This window comes from Amblyraja radiata, chromosome 26 (genome assembly GCF_010909765.2).
Source record: "Amblyraja radiata isolate CabotCenter1 chromosome 26, sAmbRad1.1.pri, whole genome shotgun sequence".
Lineage (NCBI taxonomy): Eukaryota > Metazoa > Chordata > Chondrichthyes > Rajiformes > Rajidae > Amblyraja > Amblyraja radiata.
The window spans coordinates 7,530,860-7,555,226 of record NC_045981.1 but is presented as its reverse complement, the minus strand read 5'-3'; the positions used below and the strand labels follow the sequence as shown (position 1 = coordinate 7,555,226).

General features: G+C 42.8%; 1 protein-coding gene across 1 annotated transcript; it reads right to left on the bottom strand.

The window, feature by feature from the left end:
* Window positions 1-1,022: 1,022 nt before the first annotated feature.
* Window positions 1,023-24,223, bottom strand: LOC116987857 (sodium-coupled monocarboxylate transporter 1-like). The gene is made up of 16 exons (XM_033044115.1): window positions 23,723-24,223; window positions 21,605-21,744; window positions 20,491-20,556; window positions 19,985-20,036; window positions 18,074-18,141; window positions 16,383-16,537; window positions 15,649-15,789; window positions 13,384-13,513; window positions 12,209-12,297; window positions 11,359-11,480; window positions 9,381-9,451; window positions 8,725-8,811; window positions 5,943-6,142; window positions 4,077-4,180; window positions 2,382-2,482; window positions 1,023-1,287 (listed from the first exon to the last, which is right to left on the bottom strand). Exons 2-16 carry the CDS (start codon window positions 21,704-21,706, stop codon window positions 1,213-1,215), a joined length of 1,563 nt encoding a protein of 520 aa, XP_032900006.1. The 5' UTR covers window positions 21,707-21,744; window positions 23,723-24,223; the 3' UTR covers window positions 1,023-1,212.
* Window positions 24,224-24,367: the final 144 nt, after the last annotated feature.

The following is a 24,367-nucleotide window of genomic DNA, read 5'->3' as shown; positions in this document are numbered from 1 at the left end:
AATGATTGTTTGACCCACAGTAGATGTGGTACAGCAATGCGACTGTGTGGAGTTTAAAGGAACTGCTTGGAAGCGCTCAAATAACAAAGTTTTTTTGTTTAAATCGGTTGATGAACGCCAAACAGTAATGGAATAAACAGGACTTTCTCAGGGGGGCAGATGGTGACTAATGGGTGGTGCTTGGGCCCAGCTATTCACAATGCAAATCAATGATTTGGAAGAGAGAACTGATGTAACTGACATGGGGAGAAGGCAGGAACGAGGTACTAATTGTGGATGATCAGCCATGATCACATTGAATGGTGCTGCTGGCTCGAAGGGCCGAATGGCCTACTCCTGCACCTATTGTCCATTGTCTATTGTCAACTGACAGCACAAAACTGAGTGAAACTGGGAGTTGCGAGGAGGATGCAAAATGGTTTCAGGGCAATTGAGAGGTTGGGTCAAATGGCCTAATTCTGCTCCTATTCCTTATGACCTAAGTTGAATGAGTGGGCAAATATATGGCAGATGCAGTAGAACGTGGATAAATATGAAGTTCATTTCAGGAAGAACAAAACACAGAGAGATTATCTGAAGAAGGGTTTTGGCCCGAAACGTCGCCTATTTCCTTCGCTCCATTGATGCTGCCGCACCCACTGAGTTTCTCCAGCATTTTTGTCTACCTGAGATTATTTGAATGGCAATAGATTGGGGAATTTGCTAAAAAACAAAAGACTAATGTCCTTGCACACTAGTTACTGAAAGCAAACACGTCAAGCAAGCAAGTAGAACACACGTGAAGCAAGCAAATCAGCACCCGGTTCCTGCTTTCTCCCCATATCCCTTGATTCCGTTGGGACTCGACACCCCAATCGCGACACCCCAATTGGGACTCTACACCCCAATATCATCAATTTTTCCACAGCCTTTTGCATCTGCCCATGGTTTGGTAATAGGACAAACTAAAAAAGGACATGTTTACATTACAATGAAAGAAATACCAGCCAGTCATTTTTCTGAAATCTGATTGTTTTATTGATTTATTTTATGGAGATTGAGTAGTGCTTCATTGAGAAACTAATTCCCATCTGAAGAAGAGTCTCGACCCGAAACGTCGCCTATTCCTTCTCTCCATAGATGCTGCTTCACCCACTGAGTTTCCCCAGCACTTTTGTCTACCTGCCATTGACCCACAAGTTCGGTATCTGATATCTTGGTCAATTTAAGGATTTAAAATTGCGTTGTTTTTCCACAGCTTGCAGAATTCTCCTTGAACACTGGACACGGGATTTGAGACTCGTTCATCTAGACAAATGAAAAGAATATGGGAACATGAACGATCAGGTATGTTCACAGACGTTGAGAAATTCGTGAAAGAGAGCAATTTCGGAAACAGGTACAGTACATGAAAGCAAACATAGACAAACAATCCAGGCTTTTATTTGAAGGGAAGTCAAAAAAATCAGCATCTGTCTGTCACATCTTATCATAGTTTCTTCAACTTTGGTTACTGCACTGTAAGGACATATTGACTCAAGAAGAGATCCAGCAATTTCATTGGTGCGATACCATAGCTCAAAGGATCACATTTTGAAGACATTTGGCATAATAGGTAGAATTTCCATGAATATAGCGGACTGAGTTGTGACCAAATGAACTTATGTGGAAACTTAAAATGATTAAAAAAATATAACCTCTTGAGGATTCAAGATTAAGGGAGCACAATCTCTTCACAAGAATAGCCAAGGAGCACATTTCATACAAAGGAAATCTAGACCTTTATATAAATCCCATCAATAAATGTATTCATAAAAGAACATCATAAGATCATGTGATAGGAGCAGAATTAGGCCCTTCGGCCCATCAAGTCCACTCCGTCATTCAATCATGGCTGATCTACAATATCTCTCCCTCCTAACCCCATTCTCCTGTCTTCTCCCCATCACCTCTAACACCCGTACTAATCAAGAATCTATCTAACTCTGCCTGAAATATATCCACTGAAGGCCTCCGCAGACTTCTGTGGCAAAGAATTCCACAGATTCACCACCCTCTGACTAAAGACATTCCCCCTCATCTCCTTCCTAAAAGAACGTGCTTTAATTCTGAGGCTGTGACCTCTAGTCCAGGACTCTCCCACTAGTGGAACCATTAACATTAATAAACCAAATGTTTTTTTGAAATGGCAATTGGCAGGTTAAAGGTCACCTTCACAGGCACATGGTGTTGTTTAATTTCCAGATCAATTAAACAGATTCCAAATCTTCAGCTGCTGCTGTGATATTTGAACCTTTGCTACTAGATCATTAGTTCAGCTTAAACTGTTGCTAGGGTAACATCAACACTATTAGACAAGACCCTATAATTATATTTTTTTAACGGTTATATAATTATCTCACCCTTTCTCGTTTTGGAAGTGATTGTTTGATTCTGAAGATGAATTTGTGAATGGTTGGTACAATCGGAGAAATTAGCAAAGGATCCACTTTCTCATTCCCACCTGTAATAAAGAGACGGAAATGAAATACTGAAATCTTATGCCAGGATTATTTATTTTTTTGCAAGTTATACACACTCAGTAGTATAGACAGGATTCCTATGCAATTGAAGATAGACACAAAAAATGCTGGAGTAACTCAGCGAGACAGGCAGACTGAAGAAGGGTCTCAACCAAAAAGTCACCCATTCCTTTTCTCCAGAGATGCTGCCTGTCCCGCTGAGTTACTCCAGCATTTGAATGAATGAATAAGTTTATTGGCCAAGTATTCACATACAAGGAATTTGCGTTGGTGCTCCGCCCGCAAGTGACAACATGACACACAGTGACAGTTAGGAATGACACATAAAACATTAATAATAACGCACAATATCGATTGAAACATGTGAATTAAATAAAATACCAGAGCAAAAGGAGGCTACAGATTTTTGGTTATTGAGTAGAGCTACTGCTCGTGGAAAAAAGTTGTTTGATATGTCTATCTTCAGTTTAAACCTGCTTCTGCAGTTCCTTCCGACACATTCCCTATGCAATCCATTGATATTGGACCCGGCTAATTGCTGATGAGAGAATGCCCAGTAAGTTGGAAATTGCAGGTGGAAGTCTGTGAGATGGAGAACGGGGATATATCACGGGCTATAGGCTATAGATAGTCCTGGATGCTGCTAGTTGTGGAATATTGATTTGTGTTTCACTGTAATACCACAGCTACTTCAAAGATACATAATAGGCTGAAAAACACATTGGGATGTTGACGTCTATAAATATAAGTATTCCATTTTATAGCGAAGATCAGACTGTGAAGAAGGGTCTCGACCCGAAACGCCCCCCATTCCTTCTCTCCAGTGATGCTGCCTGTCCCGCTGAGTTACTCCAGCATTTTGTGTCGATCTTTGGTTTTAACTACTCTAGTGCTGTGCTGTGATGCCACCAGCTGGAGAATGGGTTGTGCACCAAGGAGAATTCAAACAAATAGATTAAATCTGAAGGCTCTTTGCTGCAGTAAGTCCCAGAGACCGCTGTGCAGGTAAATTGCATTTGGAATCTTGAGGCCACTCATGTCTCCAACATTAGAGATAAAACGGATATTTGAGATTAACAACTGAAAACCACCGTAAACCCTACCTCCTTCACAGCATCTTCGATTACATCCGATAATAGATAATCAGACCCAACAGCCAGGGGCGGCGCAGTGGCGCAGCGGTAGAGTTGCTGCCTTACAGCGCCAGAGACACAGGTTCAATCCTGACTACTGCCGCTGTCTGTACAGAGTTTGTACGTTCTCCCTGTGACTGCGTGGGTTTTCACCGGGTGCTCCGGTTTCCTCCCACACTCCAAAAACGTACATGGTTGTAGGTTAATTGGCTTAGGTAAGAATTGAAAATTGTCCCTAGTGTGTAGGATAAGTGCTAGTGCATGGGGATCGCTGGTCGGCACGGACTCGATGGGCCGAAGGGCCTGTTTCCGTGCTGCATGTATAAACTAAACTAAAATTGAAAATTTGCAGTAAGAAACAAAAACTGGTGTGAATTTGCTTTGTGACAACACTATGATTCTCAAGGTCAACCTGATGAATTAAAATATTAACTTTCCCTACCTGTGAAGAAACTAATTGTTAATCCAACAAAAACTGTGCTAAGACAAGCAAGTGGGCTGTAGTAGAGATAAGATAAGGAGTAGAAATCTTCTGCTATGCTGGGTCTGAAATATATTAAGAAAACAAAAAGCAGAACTGTAATTCATGTAAGAAGTAGCTCATGATTATTTTTAAATATAATCTCATCACCAATGTTACACCGTCAGTATATTATAATCACTTTTTGTCCTTTCATCTATGGCCTTTGTCTAACCATCTGACAACCAACACCCCCCCCCCCCCCCTAGGCATCCACCTGCATCTACCTATCACTTGCCTGTTTTTGTCTCCCCCCCCCCCCCCCACTACATTCAGACTGAAGAATGGTCCCAACACGAAACGTCACCTGTCCATGTTCTCCAGAGATGCTGCTTGACCTACTGAGTTACTCCAGAACTCCAGGGCGGCACAGTGGTAGAGTTGCTACCTTATGCCCCTGTCCCACTTAGGAAACCTGAATGGAAACCTCTGGAGACTTTGCGCCCCACCCAAGGTTTCCATGCGGTTCCCGGAGGTTGCAGGTGGTTGCCAGAGGTTGCAGGTAGTGGAAGCAGGTAGGAAGACTGACAAAAACCTCCGGGAACCGCACGGAAACCTTGGGCAGGGCGCAAAGTCTCCAGAAGTTACCGTTCAGGTTTCCTAAGTGGGACAGGGGCATTTTACAGCGCTTGCAGCGCCAGAGTCCCGGGTTCGTTCCTGACTACAGGTGCTGTTTGAACGGAGTTTGTACGTTCTCCCCGTGACCTGCGTGGGTTTCCTCCGAGCTCTTCGCTTTCCCCCAACACTCCAAAGACGTACAGGTATGTAGGTAAATTGGCTTGGTAAATGTAGAGGTTGTTCCTAGTATGTGTCGGATGATGTTGGTGTGCGAGTATCGCTGGTCGGCGTGGACCCGAAGGGCCGAAGGGCCTGTTTCCGCGCTGTATCTCTAAACTAAACAGTATCTTATTTTTGTAAGCCAGCATCTGCAGTCTGGCAACTTTATAATGACATTCATTTGACAGCCCTTTTCTTCCTCGACCGCAGAACCAAACAATCTCCGAAAAACATAATTCCTTATTCATTTGACAGCCCGCTCTCTTTGTCATCACTAATCCATATTTTTAATGGTGAATACAATTTAATTAATAAGAGTCTCTGCATCATCCTGTGCTGGACAGAATTTAAAATGTTATCAAAAGATTACATTTCCATCAAATAGTTGCCCATATGTCACGCACAAATAACATCCTTGTAGTTTTTAAGAAGGAACTGCAGATGCTGGAAAATCGAAGGTAGACAAAAGTGCTGGAGAAACTTAGCGGGTGCAGCAGCATCTATGGAGCGAAGGAAATAAGCAACGTTTCGGGCCGAAACCCTTCTTCAGACTGATGGAAGGTGGGGGGGGGCGGGGAGAAGAAAGGAAAAAGGAAGAGGAGGAGCCCCAGGGCTGAGGGAGAGCTGAGAAGGGGAGGAGACAGCAAGGTCTACCGGAAATTGGAGAATTCAATGTTTATGCCGCTAGGGTGCAAACTGCTCAATATGAGGTGCTGCTCCTCCAATTTCCGGTGGTGCTCACTTTGGCCATGGAGGAGGCCCAGGACAGAGAGGTCGGATTCGGAATGGGAGGGGGAGTTGAAGTGCTGAGCCACCGGGAGAAACATTGCCTATTTCCTTCGCTCCATAGATGCAGCTGCTCCCGCTGAGTTTCTCCAGCACTTTTGTCTACCTAACATCCTTGTAGATTACCTGGCTAAATTACAAGTTAGGTGGCAATCGTATACAAGGATCATTGCAAAACCTTTTTTTTTAAATGCAATTCATTTGAAAGATCGTTTAATGACTTACCTTTCTTGATTTGGAGATGCAACAGTGGTGAGCAGAGAGGTCACATTCACAGGAGTTGAGGTGGTGACATTTGACAGGGGACATCCTGATATTGATGTTTCAAGTAACCCAGTAAACTTAGCAGAAGGTGGATAGATCTGTGCAGCAATTCCTACCCACATAGAAAGGGATAATCCAACACATAAACCTGCAAATGCGCCCTGGCACAGATGGAAAGTAATAATATTTCATATTATTTTTGCAGCAAAAGAAACGGGGCTATGATAGACACAAAATGCAGCAGTAACTCAGCGGGTCAGGCTGCATCTCTGGAGAGAAGGAACGGGTGATGTTTCGGGTCGAGGCCCTTCTTCAGACCTGAAATGCCACCCATTTCTTCTCTCCAGAGATGCTGCCTGTCCCGCTGAGTTACTCCAGCATTTTGTGCCGATCTTCGATTTAAACCAGCATCTGCAGTTCTTTCCAAAACAGGACTTTGAATTGGAAATGTTTGGCACATTATGCTATGGCAATCGAATAAAACTGCACCCATCTTTTCCCAACCGTGGAGATATTGCACCAAATTAAGGGTAAAATGAGATCATTTGAGGGGAAAGATTTGGAAGAAGCATCTATTTCATTTTCCCTGACAAGTGTTTTATTTTGTGACAGTCTGCGCTGGTTTGGCGATCCAGCAACTCAAAAATATTAAACATCATTATTTCATTTTACATTTTTGTTGTCAATTTAAAAAAAATCACTGTCCATGACTGTGCGTGTGGATGCAGAGCTTCAAAATGATGTATTCAAGAGAGAGTTTGATTTAGCTCTCACGGCTAACAGGAATCAAGGGATATGGTGAGAAAGCAGGAATGGGGTACTGATTTTGGATGATCAGCCATGATCATATTGAATGGTGGTGCTGGCTCGAAGGGCTGAATGGCCTACTCCTGCACTATTTTCTCTGTTTCAATGTTTCTATGATCCATTGGTCATGAGATTGCTTAGCTTGGTCTATTCGGCTAGCACCTCATGGTTAGGGATAAGGGAAAGAGAGATATAGACGGTGATGTGGAGAGATAAAGAACAATGAAAGATATGCAAAAAAGCCACAATGATAAAGGAAACAGGCCATTGTTAGCTGGTTGTAGGGTGAAAATGAGAAGCTGGTGCGACTTGGGTGGGGTAGGGATAGAGAGAGAGAGAGGGCTGCCTGAAGTGAGAGAAATCAATATTCATACCACTGGGCTGCAGGCTTGACGCAAGAGTTAACCAGAGTTTAACATCGTGGGAACCTCGTGCGATAACAGTACGGCATTCGTGGTCCACCGTGGACCACCGTGGCGCTAACGGCAGGTAATCGTGTAACTTGGTCACTCGGGAGAAAATTCAAGCAAGCTTGAATTTCTCCAAGAGTGACTTGTACACTTGTGGTTGAGCATTGCAACTTTATATGAACGTAGTGGCCGGTGCGATATCCGTATTAACTCTTGCGTGTACCGTGGGAACTCCTGCGAACGGTGAACCCGGAAGCTGGACAGAGGGGACAGAAGGTGAGTAATCTGGAATGAACATGCTGTTAGGCTGGGATCATTCTCTGCGAGATGATCTTAGTGCGGGAGACAAGTGTAGGAGAGGTGTACTGACTGTGTGGGCAGAACTTTGGAAGTGATTGCCCACCATTCTCAAAAGCCGCTGTGTCTCCCTGTCCCTCCAACTCCAGAGGAATCCGCGCCCCCTCATCCGCAACCCGGGTTCCTCTGGAGTTGGAGCGGGGCTGGGCTAGAGTTGCTGCTGGCTGTGAGTCTCTGGGATCTCCGTGCTTGCAGTCGGTGTCCCGTTGGTCCTAACGTCTCCGGCCACCCCCCTGGACTGGAGCTGAGACTGTGAACTGTACCGCCCTTGCCCCCCTCCCTCTGCAACTGCAAACAACCCCACAGTTCCCAGTCTCAGCTCCTGTACAGGGGGGTGGCCGGAGACGTCACAGCCCGAGCTGTACCCCCTCATCCGCAACCCCAAGAACAAGACGTACCTTGCACACCATCAGCTTCTGTCCCTACGGGGAGCGTGTTACTCTGGAGTTGGAACGGGGCTGCGCTGCTGCTGGCTGTGGGTCTCTGGGATCTCAGTGCTTGCAGTGGACCTGGGGGTCGGTGTCCCGTTGGTCCTGACGTCTCCGGTGACTGGCACTGACCTGCTGGCATCACCTACGTGAAGACAGTGCAAAGCCCCCCGCGCCGGTGCAATGGGCGGGGAGCTGAAGAGGGGAGGGAAGGGTCACACACATGGCCGGGAAGCAGAGGGGTGTAGCTGGGGTGAAACTAAAGGGAGCGACAATCTGCTGCTGCCTGCCCGCTGAAAGTTCCCACGCAAGACTCACGATACACTGTATATCGTGACCGTGGGAACTTTTTAAACTCAGCGGGCAGGCAGCAGCAGATTGTCAATTATTAACCCTCCCGCGAAATTACTTTCTCTTTTATGAATGGGGATTCACAATGTTCATTCAAGATTTACCGGGAAAGCTCGGGAGACGGACAAGTCACTCGCACAAATAACGGAAATGCCGAGTACCGTGGGAACTCTTTATCTACACCACGTTATATCGTGTGATATCGTGCTTGACCACGACCACTTCACTCTGGTTACATCTTGCATCAAGTCGCCCGGTGAAAAAGCGCAATTGTAACATTAACATATAACATATAAAAGGCAATTGTAACATTGTTTATAAAACTGCAATGTCCTGCTTTGCAATATAATTTCCAATGTAAATTTAATGCAGGTTTCAGTGGTGGCTTACCTTGCCATTACTCTTTGGAAATAATGCTGCAAGAGTGAATACACCCAGTATGGGTCCTTGAATTATTCCTGCAATACTGAGTGAAGCCTGGCAACGATAGCAAACATGATTACATTCAGAACTATTTTTGACAGGCAAGTAAAACTATATTTCATTAATAAACCAGCAATGAGGACGTTAACCGACAGTATGATGAGCGTTTGACGGCACTGGGCCTGGACTCGCTGGAGTTTAGAAGAATGGGGGGGGGGGGGGGACCTTATTGAAACATACACAACAGTGAAAGGCTTGGATAGAGTGGGTGTGGAGAGGATGTTTCCACTAGTGGGAGAGTCTAGGACTAGAGGTCATAGGCTCAGAATTAAAGGACGTTCATTTAGGAAGGAGGTGAGGAGAAATGTCTTTAACCAGTGGGTGGTGAAACTGTGGAACTCTTTCCCACAGATGGCTGTGGAGGCCACAAGTCAGTGGATATTTTTAAGGTTGAGATAGATAGATTCTTGATTAGTACGGGTGTCAGAGGTTATGGGGAGAAGGCAGGAGAATGGTGTTAGGAGGGGGAGCTAAATCAGCCATGATTGAATGGCGGACTAGATGGGTCGAATGGCCTAGTTCTACTCCAATTCCTTTATGACTAAACACTGCAAATGATTTACCTGAATTATATTTCCTTTTAACAAAGAAGCCACCCCAGCCAGGCCAATTGTAGTAAATCCAAATATCATAGCAGTAGATGGGCAGAGAATAATATATCAAAATAAAATACTATTTTTTTCAAAAATGCATTAAAACTGTAATTATTTGTATAACAGTATGTGCTGAACATAATGTTAAATAAAATTATTCCCTTCTGCCTGCACATCATCCATATCCCTCCAAACTTGATGTGTTCATCCAAAGGCCTCTTGAATACCACTGTCATATATGCTTCGACCACCACCCCCAACAGCATGATTATGGCAACAGACTCTCTGTAAAACCCGCGCATCTCCTTAATATTTCACCCTCTCACCCTAATGCTCTGCACATGTGGCACAACCTTAAAGTTTCTTGCTATTGAGGGAGTGCAGCGTAGGTTTACAAGGTTAATTCCCGGGATGGCGGGACTGTCATATGCTGAGAGAATGGAGCAGCTGGGCTTGTACACTCTGGAGTTGAGAAGGATGAGAGGGAATCTCATTGAAACATATAAGATTGTTAAGGGTTTGGACAAGAGAGAGCTAGATAGGGCTCTTAAAAGTAGCAGAGTCAGGGGATATGGGGAGAAGGCAGGAACGGGGTACTGATTGGGGATGATCAGCCATGATCACATTGAATGGCAGTGCTGGCTCGAAGGGCCGAATGGCCTACTCCTGCATCTATTGTCTATTTGCACTGGGAATGATTCTGACATTCTACACTAAATATACTACCTTTTCTCCTAATTTACTCTCCCTAGCTCCTGCCTAGTAATGCTGCAATTTACCCTCCAATTCAGCATCTTCCCCTTATTCATCACTGTAATTTGTAAACTTAAGGAGTTGTGATCGCTGTTCCTAAAATGCTCTCCCATGGTAATGCCAGTCACCTGGTAGTGCTCCTTTCCTAATACAAGGTCCAGTATCATCCCTCCTAGAGTTGAACTATCCACATACTGTTTCAAGAAACCTTGTCGGATGCACCTAATAATATTACTAAACATCACGTGCGGCACGGTGGGGCAACGGTAGAGTTGCTGCCTTACAGCGCCAGAGACCCGGGTTCGATACCGACTACGGGTGCTGTCTGTAAGGAGTTTGTACGTTCTCCCCGTGACCTGCGTGGGTTTTCTCCGAGATCTTTGGTTTCGTCCCACATTCCAAAGACGTACAGGTTTGTAGGTTAATTGGCTTGGTGTACTGTAAGTGTAAAATTGTCCCTAGTGTGTGTAGGGTAGTGTTAATGTGCAGGGATCGCTGGTCGGTGCGGACTCGGTGGGCCGACGGGCCTGTTTCCGTGCTGCATCTCTAAACTAAACTAAACTAAACTAAATCACACAGTCCCTAAATGTGTCCTCTCAAGGACATCTTTAGCCCCGGCAACAGATGGGGGCAACACACCATCCTGGCGTCTCACTTGAAGCCACTGAAACACCTGCCTAGAGAGTTCACTAACATTATTGCCCATCTAGACTAAGCCCAACCCTGCTATTCAATAGAGTCAGATGAAGTTCACTGTTCTGGCAGCTGCTGCTCTATTTCCTGAAAGGCCCCTCCCAAACACCCCCTCCCCCCCACCACCACCAGTACACAAAACGGTTTACTTGTTTGACAGCAAGATAGCTATGTGGGATGGTACACAAAAATGCTGGAGAAACTCAGCGGGTGCAGCAGCATCTATGGAGCGAAGGAAATAGGCGACGTTTCGGGCCGAAACGTCGCCTATTTCCTTCGCTCCATAGATGCTGCTGCACCCGCTGAGTTTCTCCAGCATTTTTGTGTACCTTCGATCTTCCAGCATCTGCAGTTCCTTCTTGAACCCATAGCTATGTGGGATTCCTGCACTACATTCCTGCCTCTCCTGGCTGTCACCCTTCATTTATTTGTCACTGTGCTGGCTGGCCGAGATGGATTGTTTATGTGGAATAAACAGATTTTTTGTGATCGAGAAAATAACCTAGGAGCTTTGTGGCCAGAGTCTTCTTCCTGTTAGAAAGCTGTTCCCATGGTTTCCAGAGAGGCTTTATAAAATCTTCAACAACGATTGCAGCCATCGCACTGATGCCAGAAGAGATTGAGCTGTCAACAGGAAAAGTAAATGTGATTATATGCTTTGGTTTACAATGATTTTTTTTTTAATTTAACGATAAAAGGCTTTGCAAAGATGTTTCTTTCTCTCTAAAATCATGATACGCGCAGTGCAAAATCAAAATTATTTTAATCTTTCTCCATCTTTATACAATCACAGCACATTATTTGAGCAAAAAACCCACTTCAAGACAACTTTTTCCTTCAAGAGGCATTGTTTTGTTCTCATTGTTTGGAGAAAAACGATATACTCTTTGTATTTATACTTAATCAAGAGAATTAGCTGAGATGAATATGATGGATATATACTGAAGGTAGACAAAAATGCTGGAAAAACTCAGCGGGTGAGGCAGCAGCTATGGAGCGGAGGAAATAGGCGACGTTTCGGGTCGAGACCCTTCTTCAGACTGATGGTAGACAAAAATGCTGGAGAAACTCAGCGGGTGAGGCAGCATCTATGGAGCGGAGGAAATAGGCGACGTTTCAGGTCGAGACCCTTCTTCAGACTACATACTGAATGTTAATTTTGCTCCATAGTTCTATCAACAACAAATATTTGGAGAAAAAATATTGAGCAGAAATGCTAAAAGTTAAGGAAAATAACGCGCAGTCCAACTGTTTATGTATTAACTGTCCAAAAGCATCTTCATGTAGCATTAGTGGTATGTCAATGATTTACAGCTTGCACCCCCGTGAACCTTGTGTGACGCATGGCGTACCTCAATGTACCACTGTAAGCGCTGGCAACGAAGAGTCCAGCTACCCCAGGAGTCTCATTCAAAATCTCCACAACCATCAATGGCATCAGCTTCAGGGAAAATAAAACACAAATGAACCACTTGCAAAAGACGTAGGTTAATTGGCTTGGTAAATGTAAAAATCCTCCCTAGTGTGTGTAGGATAGTGTTAGTGTGTGGGGATCGCTGGTCGGCGCGGACCCAGTGGGCCGAAGGGCCTGTTTCCGCGATGTATCTCTAAACTAAACTTAAAGGATCTTAATGTTGATATTGCTGCTAGTTGATACTTATTCCATTCTTAATTTAGTTAACATTTATTTTCCTAAAAGCTTGGTAGACAAGTTGCAATATTTCAGTTCAGAACTCCTGTCACAAGGCAGGAGCTAACATTAGGACATTAGCTGACATCCGGCCTAGCTCACAACTTTGTGTATATTAAAATGAATGGACCTATACTGTAGTCTTCTCACAGTGAAAACATTTTTATTTGCTGATATTATTCAAAATAAGCATGTCAATATACAAAGTGATATTTCTGTTTTATACTCTTCATATTTATACTTAAGTATAATATGAAGGGGGGGAAGGGGGGGGAGGGGTGTTGTTACCGAACTGAACTCACTGTGGAGTGAATGCATTAACAGAGCCACTCTGCTGCTGGATCCGAAGTTGTTCGTGCCGCTGACGGTAAAGTCTGTGAAAGCGGCCCCATCAGAGACTGTGAGGCCTCGCATCCTCGGCGCTTCTGACATGCCGGCTCTGTCACGCTGGCTGTTCCCCCGCAGCTTTTCGGCCGAGGGAAAAATGGTGGCGTGTTTCGAGCAGAGCCGGGCGTCATTAGCCGTTATGGTCGCTGGCCAGCAGGAGGCGACAAAATGAGTGAGGGGGGGGGGGGGAGGATTTTATTAAAAAACGTGTACATAAAAATGTCCAAATATTCTGAGGAGTGCATGAGTGAATGTAAAACTGAATTAGCTAGCGAAATGGAAAAAATCACGGAGTTTCAGCGTGTGGTGCTGGCGGACCAAGGAATCAAAAGCCGAATCTGACATACACCCACACACACACACACACACACACAGAGTTTTAATAGTAGATAGATAGATAGATAGATAGATAGATAGATAGATAGATAGATATGATTAAATGTTACTTACCTGATTGGTGTTGCTAATTCTGTTTGCCTTTATTGGGTCACACGAACCATAAAGTGCGTACATCACTAAACCACACAGGCAGGCTGTTGTAAGAATAATCACCATGCCAACCCAGTTCAGAAATACTGCTCTGTCAAATCACAAATGACTGATAGTAATAAAGTAGATTTATGTATTTTACATGATACTTACAAAATGAACTTTCTTTTCACATGCTCATAAATTGCTTCAATATTAAAATCTGAATGATATATAAGCCGAGGAGAACTTAACCTTAACATGAATGCTGAATAACATGCAAGGACCTGAAATTGTAATTATTGGAAAACTTATTCTGGAGAGTCAGGAGACGGGAAAAATAAGTACAATTAGTCAATTTAACTATAAAATACACTTCCTTCAAGAAACAACTGAACTTTTGTAGATTAACCATATTAGCCTGCCTTTAAATAAGTAAGTAAGTTTATTGGCCAAGTATTCACATACAAGGAATTTGCCTTGGTGCTCCGCCCTCAAGTAACAACATGACATACAGTGACTGTTACGAATTACTCAGAAAACACTAAACATTAATAATACTAAAACATTAATGATAAAACACCATTGATCAAGCATGTGAACCAACAAAATACCAGATCAAAGGGAGGCTACAGATTTTTGGCTGTTGAGTAGAGCAACTACTCGTGGATAAAAACAGTTTTTATGTTACTATATCTATCACCACACGTATTATGCATGCTGCACATTCCATATGTAGTCCAGTCCGGATTTTCTTCGCAGCTCACACTGCCACCCAGCTTTGTGTCATCCGCATACTTGCTAGTGTTGCTCCTAATTCCCTCTTCCAAATCATTAATATATATGGTAAACAGTTGCGGCCCCAACACCGAGCCTTGCGGCACTCCACTCACCACTGCCTGCCATTCTGCAAAGGACCCGTTCACTCCTACTCTTTGCTTCCGGTCTGCCAACCAATTTTCTATCCATGTCAACACCCTACCCCCAATACCATGTGCTCTAATTTTAGCCATCAGTCTCCCGTGCGGGACCTTATCAAAGGCTTTCTGAAAGTCTAGATACACTACATCCACTGGCACCCCTTCATCCATTTTATTTGTCACATCCTCAAAAAATTCCAGAATCCATCTCGGAGGCATTCTACAGACTTTCTTTCTTGGGGTCCTGAACGAACCTGATTTTCCCAGTCTACCTGCATATTGAAATCCCCCATCACTACAGTGGCATTAACTTTGTTACATGCCAGTTTTAACTCCTGCTGCAACTTACACCCTACATCCAGGCTACTACTACTCACGTCGCAGCGACCTCTGCAGTCCGTCTGTCGTTTTTTTATTTTTTGTCTCGTTTGTATGTAGTTTTTATTTTATTTTTTAAACTGGGTATGTGTGTGGGGTGGAACTTTTTTAAATCTTTCCCCTGCACGGAGAACCCGACCTTTTCTCTGTTGGGTCTCCGTTGTCGTTAGGGCCGAGCACCGTGGAGCGCCCTCCAACCGGAACGACCTGGGGCTCCAGTCGCGGAGCTGCGGACTTACCCACCATCGTGGAGCTGGCCGAGTTCGGAGCGGGAGGAGCTGTGGTGGCGCGCTGCTGCGGCCCGACCCAGGAGATTCGGGGGCTCCAGCCGATGACACCGGGAGACCGCGGGTCCCTGCTGGGAGACCGCTTTTCGGGGCTTCCGCAACGGCGACTGCTCCCGCCCGAGTTGCGGGGTTGAGGATAACCTGAAGCGGGGCCTTACATCGCCCGGCGCAGCTTTAAATAGCCGTGGGACTTGTTAGCGCACGCCGGGGGCTCCAACACCAAGACCCGGAGCGCGGCCTTGCATCACACGGCGCGGCTTTATAATTGCTGCGGGACTTATTTACCATCGCATACCGGGGGCTTTGACTCTGACATCGGGAGGAGAACGAGGAGTGCAGGGGAGAGATAAGACTTTGCCTTCCATCACAGTGAGGAGGAGATTCACTGTGATGGATGTTCGTGTAAATTGTGTTGTGTCTTGGTTCTTCTTCTTGTGTGTATGACTGCAGAAACCAAATTTTGTTTGAACCTCTGGGTTCAAATGACAACAAATAAATTGTATTGTATTGTATTGTATTTGGGGGTCTGTAAATAACACCAATTAGTGTCTTCTTGCCTTTACAATTCCTCAACTCAATCCACAGTGACTCTACCTCATCAGTCCCTATGTCTTCCCTCGCAAGGGACTGAATTCCATCCCTCACCAGCAGAGGCGACTTACTTCTTGGCTTCTTTTTCACTCTTACAGGCAAGGTATCTTTGTACCTGTGCTTGATTACAACTATATGTTGCTGTCCATCCAAATGTGCCTCCAACTATTATCGTCCAAAACGTGTGCCTTCTCCTTGGATCAGGGTCAAAGCTGAAAAAAAAATCCCATGTTACCTGATAGACAATAGACAACAGGTGCAAGAGTAGGCCATTCCTGCCAGCACCGCCATTCAATATGATCATAGCTGATCATCAAAAATCAGTACCCCATTTCTGCTTTCTCCCCATATCCCTTGATTCCATTAGCCCTAAGAGCTAAATCTAACTCTCTCTTTGAAAACATCCAGTGAATTGGCCACCACTGCCCTCTGTGGCAGAGAATTCCACAGATTCACAACTCTCTGGGTGAAAAGGTTTTCCCTCATCGCAGTCCTAAATGGCCTACCCCTTATTCTTAAACTGTGACCCCTGGACTTTGGTTGTGGACTCCACCAACATCGGGAACATTTTTCCAGCATCTAATAAAGTGTAACTGCTGCCGGCCTTTATTTAGCATGCTGAGCCCTGGCATCATTGAGGACGGGAATGTAAATTTAACCTCTTCCACCCGAATTAAATTTAGGTGCGGCAGGGCTGCAGAGATTTGACCAGGTCCTTTGAAGATATAGATTTTATCTTCAAATAGATTTATCTTCATATAGATTTTAACAAAGTTTTCAACCGAAAATACACTAAAATACTCACTCTAAAAAATTAAGGCGGCCACCATTCTCAGCAATGTTCCAAACCTTTTCAAACCCTCCAATATGAATTGATCCCTGGATCAGAACAGTCAGAAGGCCGATTAACATAACGCAAAGTTGGAAGACATCAGTCCACACGACAGCTTTGATACCACCCTGAGAAGAAATTATAACCAATAGATTCAAATCAATGGCCACCAGTGAGGTGAATAAAGCAAGAAAAAAGTGTTGTCAATTAAAAATGCTACTTATGAGAGGAATAGATCAGGTAGATGCACAGAATCTCTTGCCCAGAGTAGGGGAATTGAGGACCAGAGGACATAGGTTCAAGTTGAAGGGGAAAAGATTTAATAGGAATCTGAGGGGTAACTTTTTCACACAAAGGGTGGTGGGTGTATGGAACAAACTGCCAGAGGATGTAGTTGAGGCAGGGACTATCCCAACGTTTAAGAAACAGTTAGACAGGTACACGGATAGGACAGGTTTGGAGGGATATGGACCAAGCGCAGGCAGGTGGGATGAGTGTAGCTGGGACATGTTGGCCGGTTTGGTCAAGATGGGCAGAAGGGCCTGTTTCCACACTGTATGACTCTATGACTCTAATTACATCTTATCCTTGACGCTCAAGTACGATTCAAATATATTTTAAGCTTAACACGTTAAATTGTGAGGATATAAAATACGCATGGTCTGAAGTAGTTATCAGGATCAAGAATTTCTACAGTTTCCAAATAAACTGGATTTCAACCACACTCCCAGCAACTATAGACTCCCAGGAAAAAGCTTTTCACTCTACCTCTGTACATGTGACAAGAAACTAAACTGTATGCGTTTGAAGGAACCAACCTAGTTGAGTCAAGCAACCTGCTCCCATGCTGCAAGTTACAGACTAGTCTGGACCATGACATTGTGCAGCATACCTTAGGCCTCCTTCGGTCATGGCTGACCATGGGTGTCTCCAGGGTGCTATTCCCCAAATGGAGGACGCCTGTGCTTTGTTTAACGTGGTGCACAGACAGCCACTCCACGGTCCTTGACAGATCTGGGTCAGGGTCCAGTGGCATGGAGTCCAAGACGACCGGAGACCCTTTTCTGCTGCAGCCTTCATCCGCCTTCCCAGCCGTTGTGACGCTCCACTAAGGTCAGCCATCGTCCTCCGCCTGTCCCACCGTTGAGCATACCATATGACAGCAAAAACCTGTTCACCTCCCTGGCCTATTACCAATTTGTTCTACCGTCATCACTGTTTAAAATCAAGCCAAAACATTGTCATCATCACAGCTACCTGAACTGTCAAAGTTTATACCTTTGGCACGAACTGATAGGTTAAATAATCTGATAAAACTCATATATTTTATAAAATATGGACCTCAAATCCCGAGGAGGAAATTAGCCTGTTAAATTTGCCAATATTCTAACCACCTCTGAAATTGCCAATTTTTATTAGTGCAACTTTGCTTTAACAGCTCACCTTGCCTCAGTGCCTACAGTGGTTCTCCTGTATGTCTTCAAATGAGTTCAAATGTGACAGCACTATATGATGGCGTGACTTTATGAAAATGATAGCTCAAGCCCATAGATCTCACAATTCAAGGTTCCTGGCCTCAGCTTCAAGTGCTGCTGTGTTCAATTAGATTGCAACTCTAACTTCACAATTACCCATTCCAGAAAATATTTAAATCCATTTCTTACCAGTGCTGTATACAGTGTACACACACAAGCAGTTGTTACGACGGAAATCCACAAATTTATTCCAGTAACTGTAAAAGAAATTGAGAAAAAAAAACTTTTACAAATATATTATTTAACGAGAAATTACTATAACTGAAAAATAAAACTTGCAGCAAGGTGACCATCCCTTCTGTTTACTTTATTGCAAGAATGTTGCCATCGGTAGGTTAAGCCAGAACTTATTGTCCATCCCAACTTGCCAATGAGTTTTGTAGTTGGGACATTTCAGATGACAGTCTCATAATCCCATTATGTCACTTGTGGGTGGAGCACCAAGGCAAATTCCTTGTATGTGACTATTTGGCGAATAAACATTAATTCATTCATTCATTACTATGGTTCAGGAGTCACAAAGATTAAACTACCAACAGCAACTTTCCTTCTCATAAAGATTTGAGTGAATAAGATGCTTCCAAGACAATTCAGCAGAATTATGGTCAGTATTATTGATTCTAACTTAATAATTCCAAAATTATATGCCAAACTAAAATGTAAATTAAATTAAATCATGGTGAAGTGGGGTCATTCTTTAGTCAGAGGGTGGTGAATCTGTGGCATTCTTTGCCACAGAAGGCTATGGAGGCCAAATCAGTGAATATTTTTAAGGCAGAGATAGATAGACTCTTGATTAGTACAGGTGGCAGAGATTATGGGGAGAAGGCAGGAGAATGAGGTTGGGAGGGAGAGATAGATCAGCCAAGATTGAATGGCGGAGTAGACTTGATGGGCAGAATGGCCTAATTCTACTCCTATTCCTCATGACTCGTTGAGAGTAGTGTGATGGTGATGGGCAGATGGTGTGGGTGAGGGGGAAGCTGTTAGAGAATGCATTAACCGCAAGTTTATGACACGCCTTTATGACATAATTCCCAAAATAGATTAAACAAAAATAATCAATGATAAATTTGTTTTTTAATCCTCATGCAACTAACTATTGGATTTGATTTGATTGGATTATTTAGATAGCACTACAAAACCTCTGCCTTCCTTGATATATTATCTGCTGTAGCACAGTAATTGGATGTGCCACATGTGCCAACTACTGAAGTAAGGGACTGCGCGGTAAAGGGGCTGTCCCACTGTACGAGGTAATTCAAGAGTTCTCCTGAGTTTAAAAAAAATCAAACTCGTGGTAAGTGCGTAGAATGTACATAGCGTCTACATCGGAGCTCGTGGATGTTTCGTAGCGGCTCGTAATGCTAACGGCAGGTACTCGGGAAACGCGGTAACTCGTGAAGTTTTTTCAGAACTGTGAAAAATGTCCACGAGAGCCCCGTGTACCTACGAACAGCTATTACCGTAATTCTCCGAGTTCGAATCAGGGGAAACTCGGGAGAACTCTTGAATTAGCTCTAAGAGTGGGACAGGCCCTTAACTTTCCTATCAGCCTGGAAATTGCTCAAAGGAAAAGAGCGCATGTGAACCCTCTACAATGTCTTGTCCATCTCCTTAAATGGAAAAGAGAAGATTATTATTCACAAGATTTATTATTATGCAATTTTTTGGAACATGTAAATATCCACCAAATCAAAATAATATCATTAATCATAATAACTTAGAATAATAATTGTTTCAAAACAAAACAATCATATTAAATATTACATTAAAAATACCCGCACCCATCAAAAAAATACATTTACTGCGGGTTAAATATAGGCTGGTACTTGAGGATGAACCACATTCTAACATCTCATCCAAAATTTCAGCACTCAATGTACAGTGGTGAATTTTGTGCATGTTTTTCTGGATTGGCAGCAGAACTCAAGAGATGACCTGCACTCTTCTGTTTAAGCAAACTCTAGTATGCTCAGTGCAAAATGGAATGGGCAATTAAAAAAAAAAACAAGCATCATAGGGAAGTATGTCACTTACCCTGGCTTAGCGCTAATGACGGAGCGTAAGTGACAATACCAAGGTATAAGAACTGTAAAGTAAAGTGAAATAATATTACCGACAAGAGAAATTAATCACACAATAAGCAGCAGCCTTATATCCACTTGACTTAATTTTCTTCTAATTAATATCCTGGCAAGTGGGATGGTGGAAATTTCCTCTTTATTAACCCCAAATAATTACCAGCGCAGCAAAATGGAAAGAAAGCACTTTTTTTTTCAAGTAAAAACACATATTAGACCAGAACTGCTCATCATTTAAACATGTTGTCATTACTAATCACTTAGGGGAAATTTGGGAATCCAAAGGTTGTTGGTAAGGTAAAATATTGGCATTGGTGCTAGATGCAAAGTCCACATACGCAAAGAAACGGCAAGAGGAAATGTACATTATCCCAGTTTATCTTATCAAAACTATAAAAGTATTAAAACCACTGGCAATCACTTACAATTTCAAAAGCATTCTTAAATTATTTGTGAACTTACCATGTATATCAAGAAGCAACAAACGACTTGATATCTCACCAACTGTCCAAATCTTCTATTAAGATACTGTGGGAAACAAATTTCTTTCAGTATTAATCATGTTTCATAACCATAGAGTAATTACTTTATTCTGAGCCAACGTCACCACCAGTGTTCTCCTTCCATAGGTTCATTAATACCACTGAGGCCGGCGTGAATCATGACATTACAAAACTGCAATTAGTTTTCTTGCAAAGTTTGATTCTTAATGCATGCATATCCTCACAGAGTTTAACATAATTTATTCCACAATTTAAACTATTTATGGGCACCTTGGCAAACATCTGCAACAAATCCACTTATGTCCTATCCAGATTTTTATACAGCTGCAACATAACTTGCCAACTTTTACACTTAGTGCTCTAACCAATTAAGGCAGGAATGCCGTACACCCTCTCAACTACTCTATCCATTTATGTTAGTCGCTGTACCTCCCTCCCCCTTACCTAACCTAACTCCATTGAGATAATAATCTGCCCCCTTGTTTTTGCCACCAAATTGGATAACCTCACATTTATCTATATTATTATACTGCATCTGTCACGCATCTGCCCACACACTCAACCTGTCCAGGTCACCCTGAAACCTCCTAACATTTTCTTCACAGTTTACACTGCCACCCAGCTTTGTGTCAGTAATTGATCATTAGTTCTGATTATGAAAATCTAAAATTATAAGACAAATACATTAGCAGTGTTCAAGACATGATTTCCATATAAGTGGCTGTTTCAAAGTTTCTCCATATTAGTTAATTCTGTGGTGCACAACATCCAGCCTGCAGACCCTCAACACATGCTACCTGACCCACCATGTTAATCCAGCAGGTCGTGTTTTTTCTCAAGATTCCAGCATCTGCAGTCTGTTGTGCTTCCCCATGAAACATTGTAGAGTACCGAGCTAGAGGACGGAAGATAGACACAAAATGCTGGAGTAACTCAGTGGGACAGGCAGCATCCCTGGAGAGAAGAGAAGGAATGGGTAACGTTTCGGGTCGAGACCCTTCCTAATAGTCCGTTTAACAAGTACTAAATGGGAAGAAAGTAGAAACTGGAAGCGAAAATTAAAAACTATTTACCTCATAAGTGCTAATTATATTTAGTCTGTAAAACAGTGGAATGTAGATCAGGCTGGTGGCTATCATTGTAATGAACCAAGTGAAGCCAAACATCAGAAACATTATCCCAAAGCTGTAAACCTCAGCTGGATTTCCAATTACTGTAAATATTAGAGAAAGCTCATTAAATAAAAACACATTTGCATTTTCATATACTTGTAAACCTACTGTAATATTGTTAGCTAATGTCAGATTATAGGATTCATATGTGTTAACTGAGCATGTGGATGACAAGTTTTCCCAAATTGTTATTAGCAGACCACCTATATGAAATCTTGCAATAATATAACAGGATCAGATTTATTCTGTAACTATCTGTTGTTGAGATGTTGATAATTCTTCTGCATGAACTGCATGTGATAAAAATACAGCTACAGTTCTGGTTAGGAGCATCAGGATTTTAATCCAACAACAAAAAAACAAATAATGTTATGTGACCATGACTGGATGATTGAAGTTCCCATTCATACGCGCCTGCTATTCTTTCTCCTGGACAAGGGAAGTGGGAGGTTTAGGAAGAGACCTTGGCAAAATACCGCACTGCAGGACATTCCAGTCACAGAGCACTAGTGGGGAAAATTAATGTTTAATCTGGGGGCTGGTGGTTACTTATCTTTACGTGGATGAGAGCTAGTTGAGGAGCTATTCTTAAGATTTAGTTTAGTTTAGAGATATAGCGAAAAACACTTGGCCCACTGAGTCCGCACCGACCAGCAGCCTCGCACATTAGGACTATCCTACACAGACTAGGGACTATTTACAATTTTACCAAGCCAATTAACCTACCAACCTGTTTAGGAAGGAACTGCAGATGTTGGTTTAAACCAAAAATAGACACAAAAAATGACACAAAACGTCATTTACAGAGATACTGTCTGACCCGCTGAGTTATTCAAGCTTTTAGTGTCTAACCTACAAACCAGTACGTCTTTGGAGTGTGGGAGTAAACCGGAGATCCCGGATAAAACCCACGGTGGTCACGGGGTGAACGTACAAACTCCGTACAACGCGGGAGTTTCGACCGTCGACTGCGGGAGCTTCGATCACCCCAACTGCAGATGATTCGACTGCCCCAACCGCGGGAGAATAAAGAGGAAGAAGTTTGGACTATTTTGCCTTCCACCTCACAGTGAGGAATGTGGGGAATCAGCTGTAGTGAATGTTTATTTTAACTTTTATGTAGTTGTGTGTCTTGTTGCTTTTTTTTAGTATGGCTGTATGGTAATTCGAATTTCACTGTACCTTAATTGGTACATGTGACCATAAACTGACCTTGAAGCCTTGCTATGCAAGGGAATACCAGTAATTTAATTTGGCACCATGTTCCGCACACAATGTTACAGTGCTGCAGTATAAGTGGTATAAACAATCTATGTGGTTTTCTGGTAGTCAAGCCAAGAGATTCTTTACGGGTTGCTTGCTGGAATAGTACGAATCTGCAATACAATGGGGGAAACTGTTCAACCCTTCCCTCCCAATCCAACCCATTGATCTCTGGTCAGCAACTGACATTCGCACAAGTTTGGTGGCTTTGATGAGTTTTTGTGAACTCACTAAAGCTTATGAGAGAACGGATCTTACAATTAACACCTGCAGAATAAATAGTAAATTTTAATTAATAAGGGGCCTCTCATCTTAATCATAATCATAATAATACTTTATTCGCCAAGTATGTTTTGCAACATACGAGGAATTTCATTTGCCATACAGTCATACCAATAAAAAGCAACAGAACACACAAAAATAGACAATAGACAATAGGTGCAGGAGTAGGCCATTTGGCCCTTCGACCCAGCACCGCCATTCAATGTGATCATGGCTGATCATCCCCAATCAGTACCCAGTTCCTGCCTTCTCCCTATATTCCTTGACTCCGCTATTTTTAAGCCCTATCTAGCTCTCTCTTGAAAGCATTCAGAGAACCTGCCTCCACGCCCTCTGAGGCAAAGAATTCCACAGACATGTTAAAATACATTTTAACATGTTCACAGACCAGTTTCAATGATGCTTAACAATATACAATGTGAAGTAAATATGTTTATCCACTACAATTATCAGAGTTTTCATAGTGTCATGTACCTGTTATAGCAGACAAGAAACTTGAAGCCAATGAAAGAGCAATTGGATACGCAGAGATCTGTCTATTAAAAAAATGAAACAAACTTTAAAAATTCCAAATAGCATGATCTCAGGATCATTTTCCAACCATAAAAGGCTGGAAGAGGAAATAATGTTTTTTTACAAGCATTTATATACCTGTTTCCCACGAGGAACTCTTCAGTTGATTCTTGTCCAGACCTACTGTCTTTAAAAGCACAAAATAATCCAATTGCAGCAGATACCAGCACCATAGAAATAAATACAACATAATCCCAGACTTGAAAAACACTTTTGCCTTCCATGGCAGCTCCTTTTGCAAAAGTAAAAGCTCAACAAAAGAAACCCAATAAATCTGACAATAATTAAATAAGAAGTCTAAAGGTTCATTCAAAACTGAACGGCCGGTTGTTCCTTTAATGTATGCATGAAAGTAATTTCCTAGATCCATAAAATTATTGACTTTTAGACTCCGGTTTCAGTAATATTCAAGTTCAAGTTCAAGTGAGTTTATTGTCATGTGTCCCTGTATAGGACAATGAAATTCTTGCTTTGCTTAAGCACACAGAAAATAGTAGGCATTTACTACAAAACAGATAAATGTGTCCATATACCATGATATAAATA